We start from the raw sequence: 15749 nt of genomic DNA on the forward strand, positions 1-15749 counted from the left end.
CTCCCCACCTCTCCAACACTGGCGCTCAGCTGATAGTCACCTGACGCTGTCACGGACCGACAGACGCACCCTCTGACTCACGACTCACACATCCACAGATTACACTACACTACAGTCTACAGTGACTACACTGCGCTGTCAGTTGGTGGTTGATGTTAGTGTTGTGCACACGGCGGCACGGTTACGGTTGTTATATAAGTCGTTGACTCGTTGTATTCAGCTAGTTCATGTTTAAAGTCAACAATCAATTGTAAGTATGATTGAATCTGAATGAGACTTAGATGTAAGAGTGGAGTGAATGGAAAATTTTAGCTAACAAGTAACCATTGCAATAACATGTGGGTCGTTGTCAAATCAACTGTCCTTTCGAGGTCCCAATATATACAATTTTTAATAACTTTAATTTTTAAGGGGGCGATTCACCATTGCGGTTTTAGCAACCTTTGGCCGGTCGGCTCCCATAAGCGCAATGTTAATTTCACGCTTGCAGGCTTGTCGAATTCAAATGATCATATTCCAACAGTGCTCACAAAATGTGCTCATTAAAAGTAATATTTTTTTAACGGAAATCTATTGACAACTAATCAACTCTAGGGTTCTCGATTTTTTAATTTCCTCTCAAAAAATCTGTTTTAGCCTTCAACGGGCGGTTAAAAATCACTAATTTTTGGACTTTTTGCCAAGTCCCCTACACTATATTATTTAATATTTTCAACATTTAAAGTTAAAAACGGCAATCCTAGATCACCATTTGAGGAATACACCAATACTCTAAAATTTAGGATAACTTAATTCTGTGAGCAGTGATCATTTGAATTCCACGCCCTGTTTTCATGGTCAGAGCGGCGTGTTAGAGCACCCCCTTAATAAAATATACTCAATTGTCGTATGTGTTTATCAATGAACCAATTAAAATTTAGGATAATTACTTTAATTGCTTATTACCGCTGCTCTTGTACTTATTACTCCTTATAAACCTCATGAGTGTTACTCTCTACATCATGGAATGTTAGGTAGGGTACCCTAAATCATGAGTGTTACTTGGTAGTTTTAAGGGAAAATTGTTTAAACTACAGATATTTTGGCATATTTAACATATGTTTTAGATAAGTAAGAACAGAAGTACTCTAAAAACTCATTATTAAGACAAAATAACATTTTTTGGCGAGTGAAACTCAAAAGAAATTGAAAAAATCTCATAAAAATTCATGTAAGTAATACAATGTATTTGCTTGCGTTCTCACAGAAAAAAGTCCAACATTTTTCCAGATCCCCTTTTGGCTGGTATATGTGTTCCCTCCAGACCTTCTTCCCTTCTTCCCATATAAAAAGAGCTTTCAAATCTCGTTTTTCTCCAGGACCCCTAGGATGGCAGTTACGCAGATTACGCTCCCAAATAACTGACTATTCGGTTCTAACGTAGAGTTTTACATTTTAGGCTACTACTAGCTTCTCTACAACTACAATGAGTGATGGGACGGAAGAAGCTTAGCGGTGCGGAGTACAAGAAACGGGCGAAGAAGAAATTCGAAGAACAAGAACGTGTATTGAAACAAAACCAAAAGGCTAGATTTGTTCTTTAAGACGCCAGAGAACAAGAGATTGCACCAGTACTTGAAGGACCTGCACTTGACGATTCCGTTGACGAGACGGCCGGCCAGCTGGACGACAATGTTTCAGCTGGGCCAAGCTGCTCAAATCCACCAGCTAATCTAGCAAGTTTAAACGAAGACATCATCATACCTCACGAGATCGCCACTGAAAGCCTTTCGTTGGAGCTGCTGTCACCCTGCTGTTCCAGCGAAGATCCAGCTTTCTGGATTTTGAAATGATGCAACTTGAGATTCAATCGCAAAAAATGGGTTCAAACAAAATATCGACCTGGATTTCTCAAACAGCGTCAGAGAATACAAGGATCAAAATCAATATTTATCCAAATCTCTGTTTCAACGAACATTGAAAAATGGAGAGGTTCAGGACAGAAAGTGGATGGTATTCTCAAAAAGCAAGGGTTCTGTTTATTGTGGCCCTTGTTTTGGCATTCAATTTCAAAGAGAAATCCCAGTTTGATTGTAAAGACGAACTCAACGACTGGAAAAATGGTGAAAGTCGGGCCAGTCATCACGAAAACTCACCAATTCACAAGTCGGCAATCATTACTCTAAAATCACGAGAAATTGCTCTGAAACGTGTTGGCAGTATGTTAACTGAGCAGCTAGACAAAGAAACCAATTATTGGAAAAAGGTTTTGGCCAGGGTTATAGCGGCCGTTAAGGCCTTGACATCAAGAGGCCTTGCATTAAGAGGCGATGATGAAATCTTTGGATCAAACAGAAATGGAAATTTTCTTATGGCTTTAGAGCTTATCTCCGAATTCGACCCTTTTTTAGCTACTCACATTGAAAAATATGGTAATTGTGGAAGTGGTCATACAAACTATCTCTCTTCCCAAACGTGTGAAGAAGTCATTGAATTAATGGCTCAAAATGTAAGACAAGAAATTTGTGAAGAATTGAAACAGTCAAAATATTTTTCTCTCATAGTTGATTCAACCCCAGACATGTCTCATGTAGACCAGTTGGTTCTTGCAGTCAGGTATGTTTTAAATGACGGTGTACCCTGTGAACGATTTCTTACCTTCATCCCGTCAGTTGGACATACCGCAGAGGGTATGTTTAAAAGTGTGATGAGAGAACTAGGAAATCTGGAAATAAACATTGATGACTGCCGAGGCCAATCGTACGATAATGCCTCAAATATGTCGGGGACTTACAATGGTCTTCAGGCAAAGATAAAGAGCAAAAGTCCTTTAGCTCTATTCATCCCGTGTGCGGCTCATTCTTTAAATCTGGTCGGATCATCTGCTGCTGAATCTTGTGAAGAAGCGTGCAGATTCTTCATGTTGCTTGAAGAACTTTATGTGTTTTTTACATCTTCTACAAAACTATGGGAGTGCCTGATAGGTGTAATGGAAGATTCTTATCAGAATAATAAGACTATAAAAAGGGTGTGTCCTACACGATGGTCGGCTAGGGATGATGCATGTCAGAGCTTGCGAGAGTCTTGGGACGAAGTGTACAAGGCTTTGACAACAATTTCAAAAGACCCAACAGAAAAGGCTACAACCAGATGTGAGGCTCAAGGAATCGCTCGGAATCTAGAACGTTTTGAGACTGCATTTATGGTATGCTTCTGGAGCACTGCCCTCCATAGAATTCACAAAGTCAGTAAAACTATACAAAGTGGAACCGTTAACGTTTTGTTAGTCAGGGATTTGTATGGTTCTCTAGAGGAATATTTTGTGTCAGAAAGAAACAACTTTTCTTATTTCGAGGAATTGGGTATGAAGATAACCAAAACTGAAACATACGATTCATACGAAAAAAGACACAAGCAGACAAACCAAGCGAAAAGTCTGGCCAGACGAAACCCGGAGTGAAGAAGTCAACCTGACTGGCAGAGATGACTTGAGAATTAACACATTTCTTCCAATTCTAGACTCCTTTATTTGTGAATTTAAGAGAAGAAAAGTGGCCTATAGTGACTTTGTAGATAAATTGTACTTCCTGACTCAATTGTGTGACAGCAAAACAGACATCAACATCACAGAAGAGGAACTAAGAAACAAGGCAACGAAACTTCATCAAAATTTATCAAAATGACTTAGATTCCGATTTTATTGAAGAGTGCATTCACTTCCAAAAACACTGTGCGGTGGGAATGGACAATCCCTCAGATAAAACGTTGGAAGGAATTTCTACCTTTTTGAGAAAGAACTCGTTGCATGATGTTTACCCTAACTTGGACATAGCAGTACGAATTAGTTTGTGCATACCTGCAACTAATTGCGCGGGAGAACGTAGCTTTTCCTGCCTTCGAAGAGTTAAAAACTACTTACGGACAAGCATTTCTGAAAACAGGCTCAATTCACTTTCCCTCCTATGTATAGAAGCAAATTTAACAAAGAAGCTCTCTTATGAAGATTTAATTAAAGAGTTCTCAATTAAAAAGGCTCGTAAGAAAGTTCTGTAAAATGTAAATAGCCTACTGTATATACAATAAATTAGTTCTGTTAATCACACAATGAACTTGTATTAGAATGTACAAACGTTATTTTTAAATATTTCAACTCATGCTTATAATAAACCAGTTATTCAAATAATTTTGTCAACTTTAATTTCACCTTGCAAAACCATTTGATTGATTTAAATTAAACAATTTTCCAAGATTTTAAAATATTTAACAACATTCCAAGTAAGTGTAAGTCTGCAAAAAATACACATTTTCTAAAAATGTGTGTTATTTGGGCTGCAGTTCCATATAGTTCCACCGGCACAATCGAATACGAACATATCGATTGTTGATCAAGCTAAAACATCGTGCCGCGGCGTTAGGTTAGGTTATTTCACGTTATTTTGTGTTTCTCTCGGTCGGTAAATAACGTGAAATAACCTAACCTAACCACCGCGTCGCGATATTTCCCCGTTATTTGACTAAACATTAAAAAAATGTATAATACATTAAAACTGTTACGAAATGCTTTAAAAACGCCATCCAAATTACTATTTTGTTTCCTGAAAAATGCAAATTTTCCCGGGGGGGGGCCCGGACCGCCGGACCCACTTTTGGCGGGGGGGGGGGTGTGCTCCCCTTTTTGGGGCGGCAAATTATCTTAAGCCTATAGGCTGCAAACTGGTAAATCCGGCCCTGATTATATCAACTTGTATGTGCAAAAGTATAGATATTTTAATCATTATAACTGGAACTTTTCCTCTTTGGTACTGATGTTGTTATGAATTCACACGCTATTAAATTTTGAATATTCATTAAAATCTATATTTCTGTATCTAATTAACTTATATAAAATAATACAAATTGTTCTTACCTATATTCTGATAAAATTATTTCATTACACAACGTTTTTTAAGTTCATAAGACATCTTACATCGTTCGGTGCTACCTTAGTGCGCTGATCACTTTTATCTTTAAATGCATTGCTAGTGTTTATATCAGTTCTAAAACATACTGTACACATGTGCTGATAAACAAAGATTCTTATTTTATTGCTCACGTTTTTCAAAATTTTTTTCTCTGTTTGGAATACTGTTCCTAAAGGTTTTCTTTCTATTCTTTTCAAGCAACAGTCCAAGCAGCTTCAATATAAGAATTTATTTAATTTTTTATACTACGTGGAAGTTTGAAAACGTTAACTTTAGCCTGAAGGAAACAGGATTTTTCCGGACATTTGCCATCGTTTCAGTGAAACAAGAAATCAGTAACACTACGTTTCGAGATCTGCAATCTGATCTCTTCTTCAGGTAATAACTAAACTAATACATAATTACAAACGGTTAAAATAAACAAAGCGTTGTGGCACGCCTAAGTCAGAACTCACGACCACCATGTTGTTTGTCAACTTCACTAACTCTAAAAACATCCACTTATTAAAAAACTATACACAACACTAATCGTTGAAACAGAACTACAGAATACAGGTCACATTCGTCTACCAACAACCTACGACTGATCAGAGGGCACTAGCCAATGGCAATCGTCACGGCAGACAAAAACAAGATGGCGGAAATAAAAAGGAAGGGGCACAGGAATGGGCCCTTTTTTGTTATTATTGGTAAAATAAAATTATAATAAAATTTTAGTTATTAACAGAATAAATTAATTCAGAGTAAAAAGCGTGGGGGATATTTCATAAGTCTCCTCTCAAAGATAATTACCGATAGAATCATTGTAATATTTATTATAATAAGCAACCCACGCTTTTTACTCTGAATTTATTTATTCTGTTATAACTTAAATTTTATTATAATTTTATTTTGAGTTTATTGACTATGAATGATTGTTTTGCCTTCTACTACCATAATATAAACTCTTTGTAATTAAACATTATTTTCTATTTTTTAGTTTGGTTAGCTATAAAAGCGTGTTTTTTTTTAACTATTATCTATGATTCTAATTTCTAAGCCTTTCACGTGATATTGCTAAAAGATCTAAAAAACTGTATATATTGACAGTCTTGAATAAAACTTAAAAATATTTTAAAAGTTAAAAAGGTTTTCTTCGAAACACATAGTAAAAATACTTTAATTTATTTTTAATGGAAAAATATTTACAATATTCTTTATCTGTTGCAACAACTATGAAAATATATAGAACAACTTTTTTTTTACAAAGCTTGTAAATATACAAAATTCGTGCCGGTAAGTCAAGGGGGTAACATAGGGCAACATTTACTGTATTCAAAAGCTTTTTTGTTAATTTTGATCCTTTTTACTCAGGCGCTGTATATAATCTTAGTTTATATGATGTTTAGAGCCATATACTTATAAGGTGAAAGACTATGGGTATACAGTATATATCACACTCGAGCATGTTTATAAAAGTTTCAAATCTATACAAATATATTTTGATTTTTCAGCTCGAAAGCCCACGCCATTATGCTTTTTTAAATCTAATATTAAATTTCATTACTAGAAGTCGTTTTCGGCAGCAGTCTTGATTACCAAGCGACGCGAAGCCAAATAAACACACACTTTTGCTCCGTATGACGAACAAATTATTTGATTATAAGAAATATCAGTTTAACATTTTTACGTTTTGTTTGATTTTTTTATGTAATAACTCAGCATAGCTATACTGTCTCGTTTACATATCAACAGATGTTTGTTATGTGTACTGAGACAGTGATGTTATTAATATTGTTATTATTTATTTAATGCACTTTTATATATCCATCTATCATTAATGTAATGAAATTAACGCGTTAAAATGTTCCAATAGTTTGGCACTAGTACTGTAGTCAACGTTTTTCGAGGAGAATATTCTGTTAAATGTGTTTAAACAAAATGTTCTTCTTTCCAAAAATGTAATGACATGTTCTACTCATGCAGTAACCAAATTTATACTCTAATCGAGAAAATGATTCGTCGTTAGATATTTTGTAGACCCAAATTTAAAATATAAGTTTTAAAATATTACGGAAAAGAAATATTGAGAGGAAGTAAAATTAAAACTTAATATGAATTTGATGGAACAAATAACGGATTATAGAAATTGAACGTGAGTATGGTTAAGTTATTTCAGATGTTGTTATTCACTGCTGTTAAGTTTGCATAATTAATGAATTTGTTTATGTGCATATATTGTTGTTAATTATTTACTGTAATAAGTGTAATATATTTGTTATTATTACTATAATTACTTATTGTTAACTATTTAATACTTTAAACGTTTAATATCTTTTATTTATTACTATTTTTTGTGATGGAAAAACTCCTTAATTTCTGTTAATAAATTTTTGTTTTATTTTTAGAAATTTATTATTTTATATTAATTTAAGTTATCTGTGCTGTAATATCCACTGTAAAAGTTATGCATGACCTAAATAGAAATATTACGGAAACAACTGCTAGAATAATAATCATAGAATAGTTGTAATAATCATAAAATGAACAATTAGTAACACCGTACGCACTGTACGAGGTGCATGGGGCATTTTGTAATTATATGCTGTACCATTATATGAATAAATACTTTCTGACCGACACATACAAATGTACGCGCGCGTATGCACACACACATAATGTTCATTATTATATACGTATTAATGTAAGTTGGTGTTTTGCAGTAATATTAATTGCTATGCAATATCTATTCGATGATTAATCAATGTGAATATTATTGCCGTTAAAATCACTGGGTAATAGCAGTTGTTCACATTAATATTTATATTTATATGAGGCTTGTTCACTCTGCCGAGAACTTATCATTACAAATATATCTGTTTACCTCTCATATTAGTGTAATACTAAAGATACGTCAAGCATTATATTTATATAAAATATTGATGTTGTACTGATCGGTTGTGCGTTAGTGAAGCCTATGACTAAGGGTCCTGCAAAATGCCTGTTTTGTCTCTTCGTTAGTCCCCAGGATATTTTGCAAATACCTGTATTTTTCATAAGTAAGATAGAGTTCAAATAACAATTCAGGAGAGGGCTGAGCATTAACAAAAGTAAATATATCTAGAATAAATTGAGCTGTAAATTTGTTGTTTTACATGAAATGGTATTTCTAAAAAGTCAAAATTCAGTTAGATATTGGTGTATGTCCCTTCATGGGACCATTGCTGGACCATATCACCCGAAATATATCTTGGTGAATCTAGGGAGCTGCAGTACTCCAAGCATAATAAAAGTGCAACTTTTATTATTATTATTTGGTGGTAGTTATATAAAAGGTTCATGGGGTTCACAAAAACCCAACAGGATACAACCAGGATTGTAAACTACTAGTAAGCCGTCGTTTAAAGCAAGCCTTCTATAAACATCCTAGATTATAAATTTTATCCATTTAAACTAGCAATGAGTCGTTATGTAACAGTGGAGTATGATCACTGTAAAACTCTTTTATCATTTTTAATAGTGATAATAAATGTGATTCATTATATCACGTTTACAAAATACTTATTAAATTATTTAAAGTTTAAAGAAATACTCAAGATTAGGAATTCAATTTAAAGAACTAAATTATGTATTATTGAAGGTATGGACCCTAGAATCATGGGTACATTTGCACCTATTATTACATATTCTTAGCATCTAAGACAGAAATAAAAGCCATTATGTTAATTTATTAGTATAAAAGTTGGGTAAAATCAATACTAAAAGAACACAAGAGTACTGAAATTATATCCCTGAATGTACTCTATGAAAAATTTTATATAGCCCTTACATTTACCTTCGAGCCGTTGGTCCCAAGGATAAGTGTTGGAGAGGACTTCATAGCCCTAACTTAATCTTTTCTTTACTTTGCTTCACGCATTAAAATTTTTTAATTTATTTAATATTAATAGAAGTATATCTTTAAGAATTGTTTTAGATGCTTATTCTTTTCTATTTTCAATTAGTTAGCGGTGAATTTCATATGATCGCTAATAACAAGGTTGAGAAAAATCGAGCTTGAGTTGCACAACTGCTGATGTAGAAAGAGAATCCCTTTCTCACTATAAAAGCCCCACTCTTTCTCTCTCAATGTGTGAATGTTGGTTTTAGCCGCTACACATCAACCCTCTCTATCATATATAATCCTGTTACTCTCCCCACTCAGTGTGGGTATAACACGATATCACCTAACCTAATCTCCAGCCGCACAGTTATAGTGAGATCGAAGTAGCTATTCCATGTAACTTCAAGTCTATTATTATGAAAAAAATGCATTTATTTTTTATGAAATATGCATTTTAATTGACAACAATTTAAAATTATTGCTTAGTGTTTTATTAAATTTGATGCTATAATGTTTACTTAATAAATAAGTCTTTAGCATTTGACTATCGTTTATTGTAAGTTTTAAAATATTTAAATTAAAGAAATGCTTAAGTGGGCGTATGTTTATCAAATAATAATAAACGTAAAAAATTAATCCATATCAAATTGTAAAATAGGAATAAAAAATAATTTTTAACATTTAATTGGTGTATTTATAGTAATAGAGTATACTTAATGCATTATCATTTGCTCATGAATAATTAGTAGTAAAAATATATACCTGTGACAAATTAGTTTGAATAATTATACATATTTATTGAATCCCATAGGTAATCAAAATAATTAATACTGCCTGTCAGAGAGGGAATTTTTCTCAGGTTATTATTTGTATATGAGTGAAAATTAATCTAATTACAACTAATTTAGCTATAATAATGTCCATTTATTGTTACATTAAAGTCACATAACATTTTATAACAAAATACGTGTTCCTACTCAGGAGAATATGTGGTTGTTAGAACATTTACGTTTTTATAATGCTATGGAGGAAGCAAAATTTCTAGAAACCATTTTCTGCATCAATTACGTAAATGGTCTTTATTCACAAGAGACATGGTTGAATTATATTACGAAAAGTTAAAATACAAAGCGTTCTTATATACTTCGTATAATAAAAGGTAATCTCTTTTTTTAAATAACACCATTTTACATTTTTAACCATCAAACGTTTTGAGCATATCAGTCTTAATGTAATTGTCACTGATTCATATTATTGAAGAAGGCGTGAGATGTATATTGCAATTATAGTTAATGCCTAGAGAAAATAATTAATGCCTAGGAAATGACGGCACCTCGGTACCACATTGCGCGATCAAAATTCTCCTTCAAAGTGGTAGAAACGTTTTCTCTCTTAAAACACTACATCTCATTTTCGTATTACCAAACGAAATTTTATGGAATAGATATTGTTAAAAATACAATGTGAGACAAGATAAATGCATTATATATTCTCGGAAAACTTCCATTGATAACATAATGAGGCCACCTTATTTAATTATTTACCATAGAGAAGTGATTTATGTTGAGTTATTCTAATATACAAAAAAGCTATTAAAGTTTACAGTTAACTGAAGAAGATATCTTACTGATTTATCTAACAGGAAACGTGTATCTCGATGTTTTAAGGAAAAGACGTTAATTTAAAAACTTAAGTAAAAGTATAAAGGTATATTTTACCGATAAAACTAAGTTCATCGCATATCAGCTTAAATATTTGAGCATTAAGGATGTTCTAAGGCAAGGAAACGTAGATATGAATGAATGTTTTGTGTTATCGTGAAACTGACGTACACATATTGACAACCTATGTTAGAAGCGTATATGAGTATAAGAACTAGCGCACGATAATAAAAAATCAAAATTATGAATTGATTGATTTAAATTCATTGTAGATTTTATTTCCTATAGAATGGATCATAAAATTGGATTTGCACCTTCAGTTAGAGATTGTGTACTGCAAAATTGGTAAATCCAGGTATTTATATGATTATGATGAAATTATTGTACCTACTATTTTAGGTAAATATTATCCATTTTGTTAGTGTGTCACGTGTTTAAATGTATGTTCACTAATAATCCCAAAAAATGAAAACAATTTCTGTAAGTTACATGAATACACAATCAAGGGGTAGTTGGAAGTATCATCCTCTAGTACTGCATATTCCACAAGAATTCAAATACATGAAGCATTTAACCTGATGTGTCTTAAATTCTTTCATTAAAAATTAATGCTTATCAATAAAGCCGTTGAACATTACTTTGCTTTCGTACAGCAAAATATAATTTAACTAATTTTTTAAATAAGTTAGTGAACGAATTGTTTTAAACAATATAGAATGGCTTTCATAACACAACACCCAATGCTGTATGAATATGTTGCTGTATAAAATGTTGAGGTATAAAATTGCAATTATTATAAGTCCCTGAAGCTGAAATGTGACAATATTGTGTGACAGATGTCGTCAGTTGTGAGAAATACGATTATGTCAGTCTCTCATCAGATTCATTGCGAATAATCAGGATATTCAGGAAGATAGGATTATATAAGACTAATTTTTAGTTATATGTTTGGTCTTTCCATGTTCTGTTCCTTTCATTTAATGACGTATAACTAAATTATTACTTATATTTTCTACATTGAACGTCATTAATTCGACAAGGATAAAACTATTACAAATTACACATCAATATTCTAATAAATGTTGTGTTATTATTGTACGATTAAAAATATATTTAACAAAAAATATCATAGATAAAAGAGAACGGTAGCTTAACATTTGTCTATATCATTAAACATCTAATGATCAAACTGTATTATGAAGCTTTTACACAATTAAACACTAGTTTTATTAGGTTGGCATTTGTGAAAAAATACGCATCGAACCAAAATAAACGTTTATGTATACATAATACGCTCAAGGTTATAATAGTATTTAATTGACAGCCAATTATGTAGAGGATTAATTACATATTAATTATTACTATATAGAACTAAATAGTTACATTGTTTAGTTACATTAAATGATCACTTATTAGTGAAGTTTACCGAATGATTTTCAGTTACATTATTGTAGATTTTAATTCCGAGTTTTATGGTTCAGCATCTGTAAATATACAGAATGACATAAGGGTATTGTGTATTTCATAGCCTTTATTTATAGTCCGTTAAACATTTTATGGCCCTCCGACGTGTTCAATTTCACAGTTTAAGTACGACATAAATGGTTCTTGTTAAAGTCCCAAAGGCCAGCAATTTATGGCTTCGGGCTGAACTTTATGGTATTGGACCAATAAATTAGCGACGTTACATGGTTATATTTTCTTAAATAATTAGATATCACTGTAATAGGATAAATGCTAGTTTAATAACATTAATATATAACTATATTTATTTTTTGTAAGGGTTAGTTGTGACCGGTTAACGAATATTTCAAAATTAATATTTCATTAATTGCAAATACAGCTTGTTTCCCTTTGATTTATCATTAAAACTATACCTAGAACGATTTTCATCATTATCCATCACAACCAATTGATAGATGATAATTATCTATTATCATGTTCATACTATTGCCATATTAGAATATAAAAACTTGACTACACCATTTTGCCAGGACATAAGTTTTACGAATGCTATTAAACGTTATGTTAATTTTATGTAAGAAAAATCTTCTAAAAATACAAGGAAAATAAAATCTCGAAGTATGAAAAAACAGGTTTGCGTCTGGGCTTTACTTAAAAAAGTTTTTTTTCTGTACTTTTTGAAAATTTGTACAGATTTTAATAAATAAATTGTAAGAATTGCATATCCAATTGATTCTATATAGGTAGAAATGTGTTTGCACAGATAAGCTAAAATAGGATACTTAAAAATATATAAGATGAATCTACGTAGCAAAGTTAAACTATATGGATACAATATGAGAAGCTCATAGAGCCTCATATAGAAGCTGAGAAGCACAAAGCTGCTTTACCCTGCTGTTAGATTTCTTTGACCGTTCTTTAGCAATTTAATGTGAGTTACTACTAATTACTACAACAACCGCTCATCTTCATTATAGAATAATTATTCTTTTTACATTAAATCTGCAATGTATTCTAAATACACAAGAAACCTCGGTTATCAAAACAAAGTTTTTTTAACGCAAGAAACGAGATTAAATAAACATCCGTTTTCAAAAATACCCATTTCGTATGATTTTTGTTATTTTTAATACTTTTTAAGAATTTTATTCAATTGAATCTAATAACTTTACCTAAGTCCTATTATGAAAGTAACGTTTACAGACTTAGGAAGAAGACAATTAAACAGCTGGGTTATTCAATATTAGTTTATTTTAGGTGTCAAACTAAAATACTAATTTATTATGAAAGCTTTTTACTTTGTAAAAACTTATGTATTTTATAAGTTATTTTAAAATAACTATTTGGAACACAACAATATAAATTGGTTTCTGAAGTAAGGAATTGTGATGTATCCCTAAAGTAAAAATGTTTTATGTTTTTAGACAGTGTTATGTACCCTTGGATATATTGTCCCAATTTTATGTAATCGATTTCGTAATTCCAATTTTTAGCCAATTCATCTCCTATATAATTAGATAAAATAATAAGTATATCTATATCCATATTATCCTAATATAACTTTGGTTGGAATCCAAATTGTAAACGAGGTAGCTGTTACGGTCTAAGTGTAAATGAGGTTTTTTATTATACAATAGATGGTAATTTACAATATAATGGTAATTTCTCAATAGATCTGTAAAACTATTCTGTCATACTCTTATCTAGAAGTTCAATACTGCCTCTTCATTTGTTCAGAATAAGAAATAGGATATTGTAAGATTCAGCCTCAGTAAAGTCATGTAGGTTTAGAGTAGCTTTGAGCGCTTCGTTATCCAATAAAAGTATTGCTGCTAAAAGTATTCTAAGATCTCCGCCCGCTCGAAGCTATTGGCCTCTGGGAAGTCCAGCATACAGAATGTTTTGAGGAATGTTGAAACGTCTGGTCCTTATATACGTCCAGACTCTAGAAGCCTTCAGTCCATGACAGCCCCTGCCTTCTGAAAACTTTCGGCATGTGGGAAATCCCATCAAATGGAAATTTCTCATATTCATTTAATGAATGACCAGTAAAAGTATTTAGAAAACGATTTTGTTTTGTCTCTATAACGAACTCTTATTTCCAAAATTTCCTTTTCTTTTTTCCCTGAAACAATTTCTGTATAGAACATGTGTATATATAGTGTTATAAAACTCAAGCAGTCATAACACTTGTAGGGTATTTGCAGCATGGAAAAACTAAATGTTTTCTATACAGTGTTTATTCTCTTGGTTTTAATTCATGGATCTATGTAGGTGGCTGTAGCAAAGAGTTTATCTCTTTCTCCATTGAACCTGGAAGCGATCCAGGTTTGTTGTGTAGAACATGGTTATGGCCCAATAGGAAACTCCTTTCCTTAGTTTCAATTAATGCTTATGAAATTTCCTCTGTTAACATATGTCCATTCAATATTTTGATTAAACTTTAATGTTGTAGAAAATGTAATAATTTGAGAACAAATAACATTTTTTGCTTTTATTTTTAAATTACCAGCTTATAAGAAACTGACAAACCTTTTTTGTATTATGATGAAAAAAAAACTTGTTATTATTATTATAAATAACTGTATATTTGAGTCTAAGCTTTCAAAAACATCTACATATCAATAATTGTAAATGTAACAAGGTATCAAACTAATTACGAATTCAGATATTATTTACTAGTTTTCAAATAGTTATAGTAAATGTATTATTATATTATATCATACTATATATTTTTAATTGTTAGAACTTTTTTAAACCAAATTATAAAGGTTTGATAACCCATACGCATAGTAAGATATTACTTAATACATAATGAAGTACGGCTGAATTTACCGAATTGAGTTATGAGGGAGTTAATGTATTAGGCTAGTTTCTTCATGTTAGTGCAAGCCTCCAGAAAAGAATATCAGTATATTAAGAAAGTGATTTATTAATATACTAGTATCAGTATTATACTGATCCTTGACATTCGAATACCGCGGTACCGTGCATAATTTGGTTTATATAAAAAAATATATTATACATATTGACTAAATCTGATAATAGATCAATATCAGGTTCCGGGATGTTGTACTAAATATAGGTACCATTTTATTCAATTATAAGGGATATAGTATGAGCAGAATAGTAATATATGGTACATAAGTGTGTGTGTGTGTGTGTGTGTGTGTGTGTGTGTGTGTGTGTGTGTGTGTGTGTGTGTGTGTGTGTGTGTGTATACTAATTACAATTAAATCCTTGTGTAAAATAATGTACCAGTAAAATCTTAATATTGTTATGCAGCACAATTTTATTTGCATCAGAAAATAATCTACAACGTGTTTGAAATAACACAATTCACTAACAAGATATTGTTAGTGAGAAGAGACTTCATTTATTAACTTTGCGGAAAGTTATAAATGAGATATCTACCTATATGGTCCTTTTTATTTAGGTCTGAAGGTTTACAACTGAAAAACATTTGTGATAGTTATAAATTTAAACATAAATAAGGTCTATTTAATGTCAACAAATGAAATAAACCTGACAGGAGATTTCTAATTTCAAATATACATAGAACTCTAATATTGATTGTGACTGGGAACTTGTTAAATTTACAACTCGTTCCAATTACGATCGATCAACCCCTTAGAGGATACAGAAAAACAGTGGTTCATATATTGCTATTTGTTTGTTTTTACATATAATAGTTGCTTCTCTTTGTAACATTCTCTGTTTAATCAAGCTTGCTTTACCTTTGTCCTCTAAACGTACGAGTGTTCACTGATTGGTTATTGTGTAAATATAATAACCATAAAATAAATTGTAAAACTACGTATA

The 15749-nt window shown here is 31.7% G+C and overlaps 1 protein-coding gene across 1 annotated transcript; it reads left to right on the forward strand.

Annotated features, from left to right (window-relative positions):
- Nucleotides 1–1963: 1963 nt before the first annotated feature.
- On the forward strand, nucleotides 1964–3184 carry LOC124373120 (zinc finger MYM-type protein 1-like; the record flags this gene model as incomplete). Its single annotated transcript, XM_046831512.1, has 1 exon — nucleotides 1964–3184. A coding segment is annotated over exon 1 (1221 nt), but the record flags the coding sequence as incomplete, so codon positions are not given.
- Between the last annotated feature and the right edge of the window lie 12565 nt (nucleotides 3185–15749).

Source organism: Homalodisca vitripennis, unplaced genomic scaffold (assembly GCF_021130785.1).
Source record: "Homalodisca vitripennis isolate AUS2020 unplaced genomic scaffold, UT_GWSS_2.1 ScUCBcl_4873;HRSCAF=11302, whole genome shotgun sequence".
Taxonomy (NCBI): Eukaryota; Metazoa; Arthropoda; class Insecta; order Hemiptera; family Cicadellidae; genus Homalodisca; species Homalodisca vitripennis.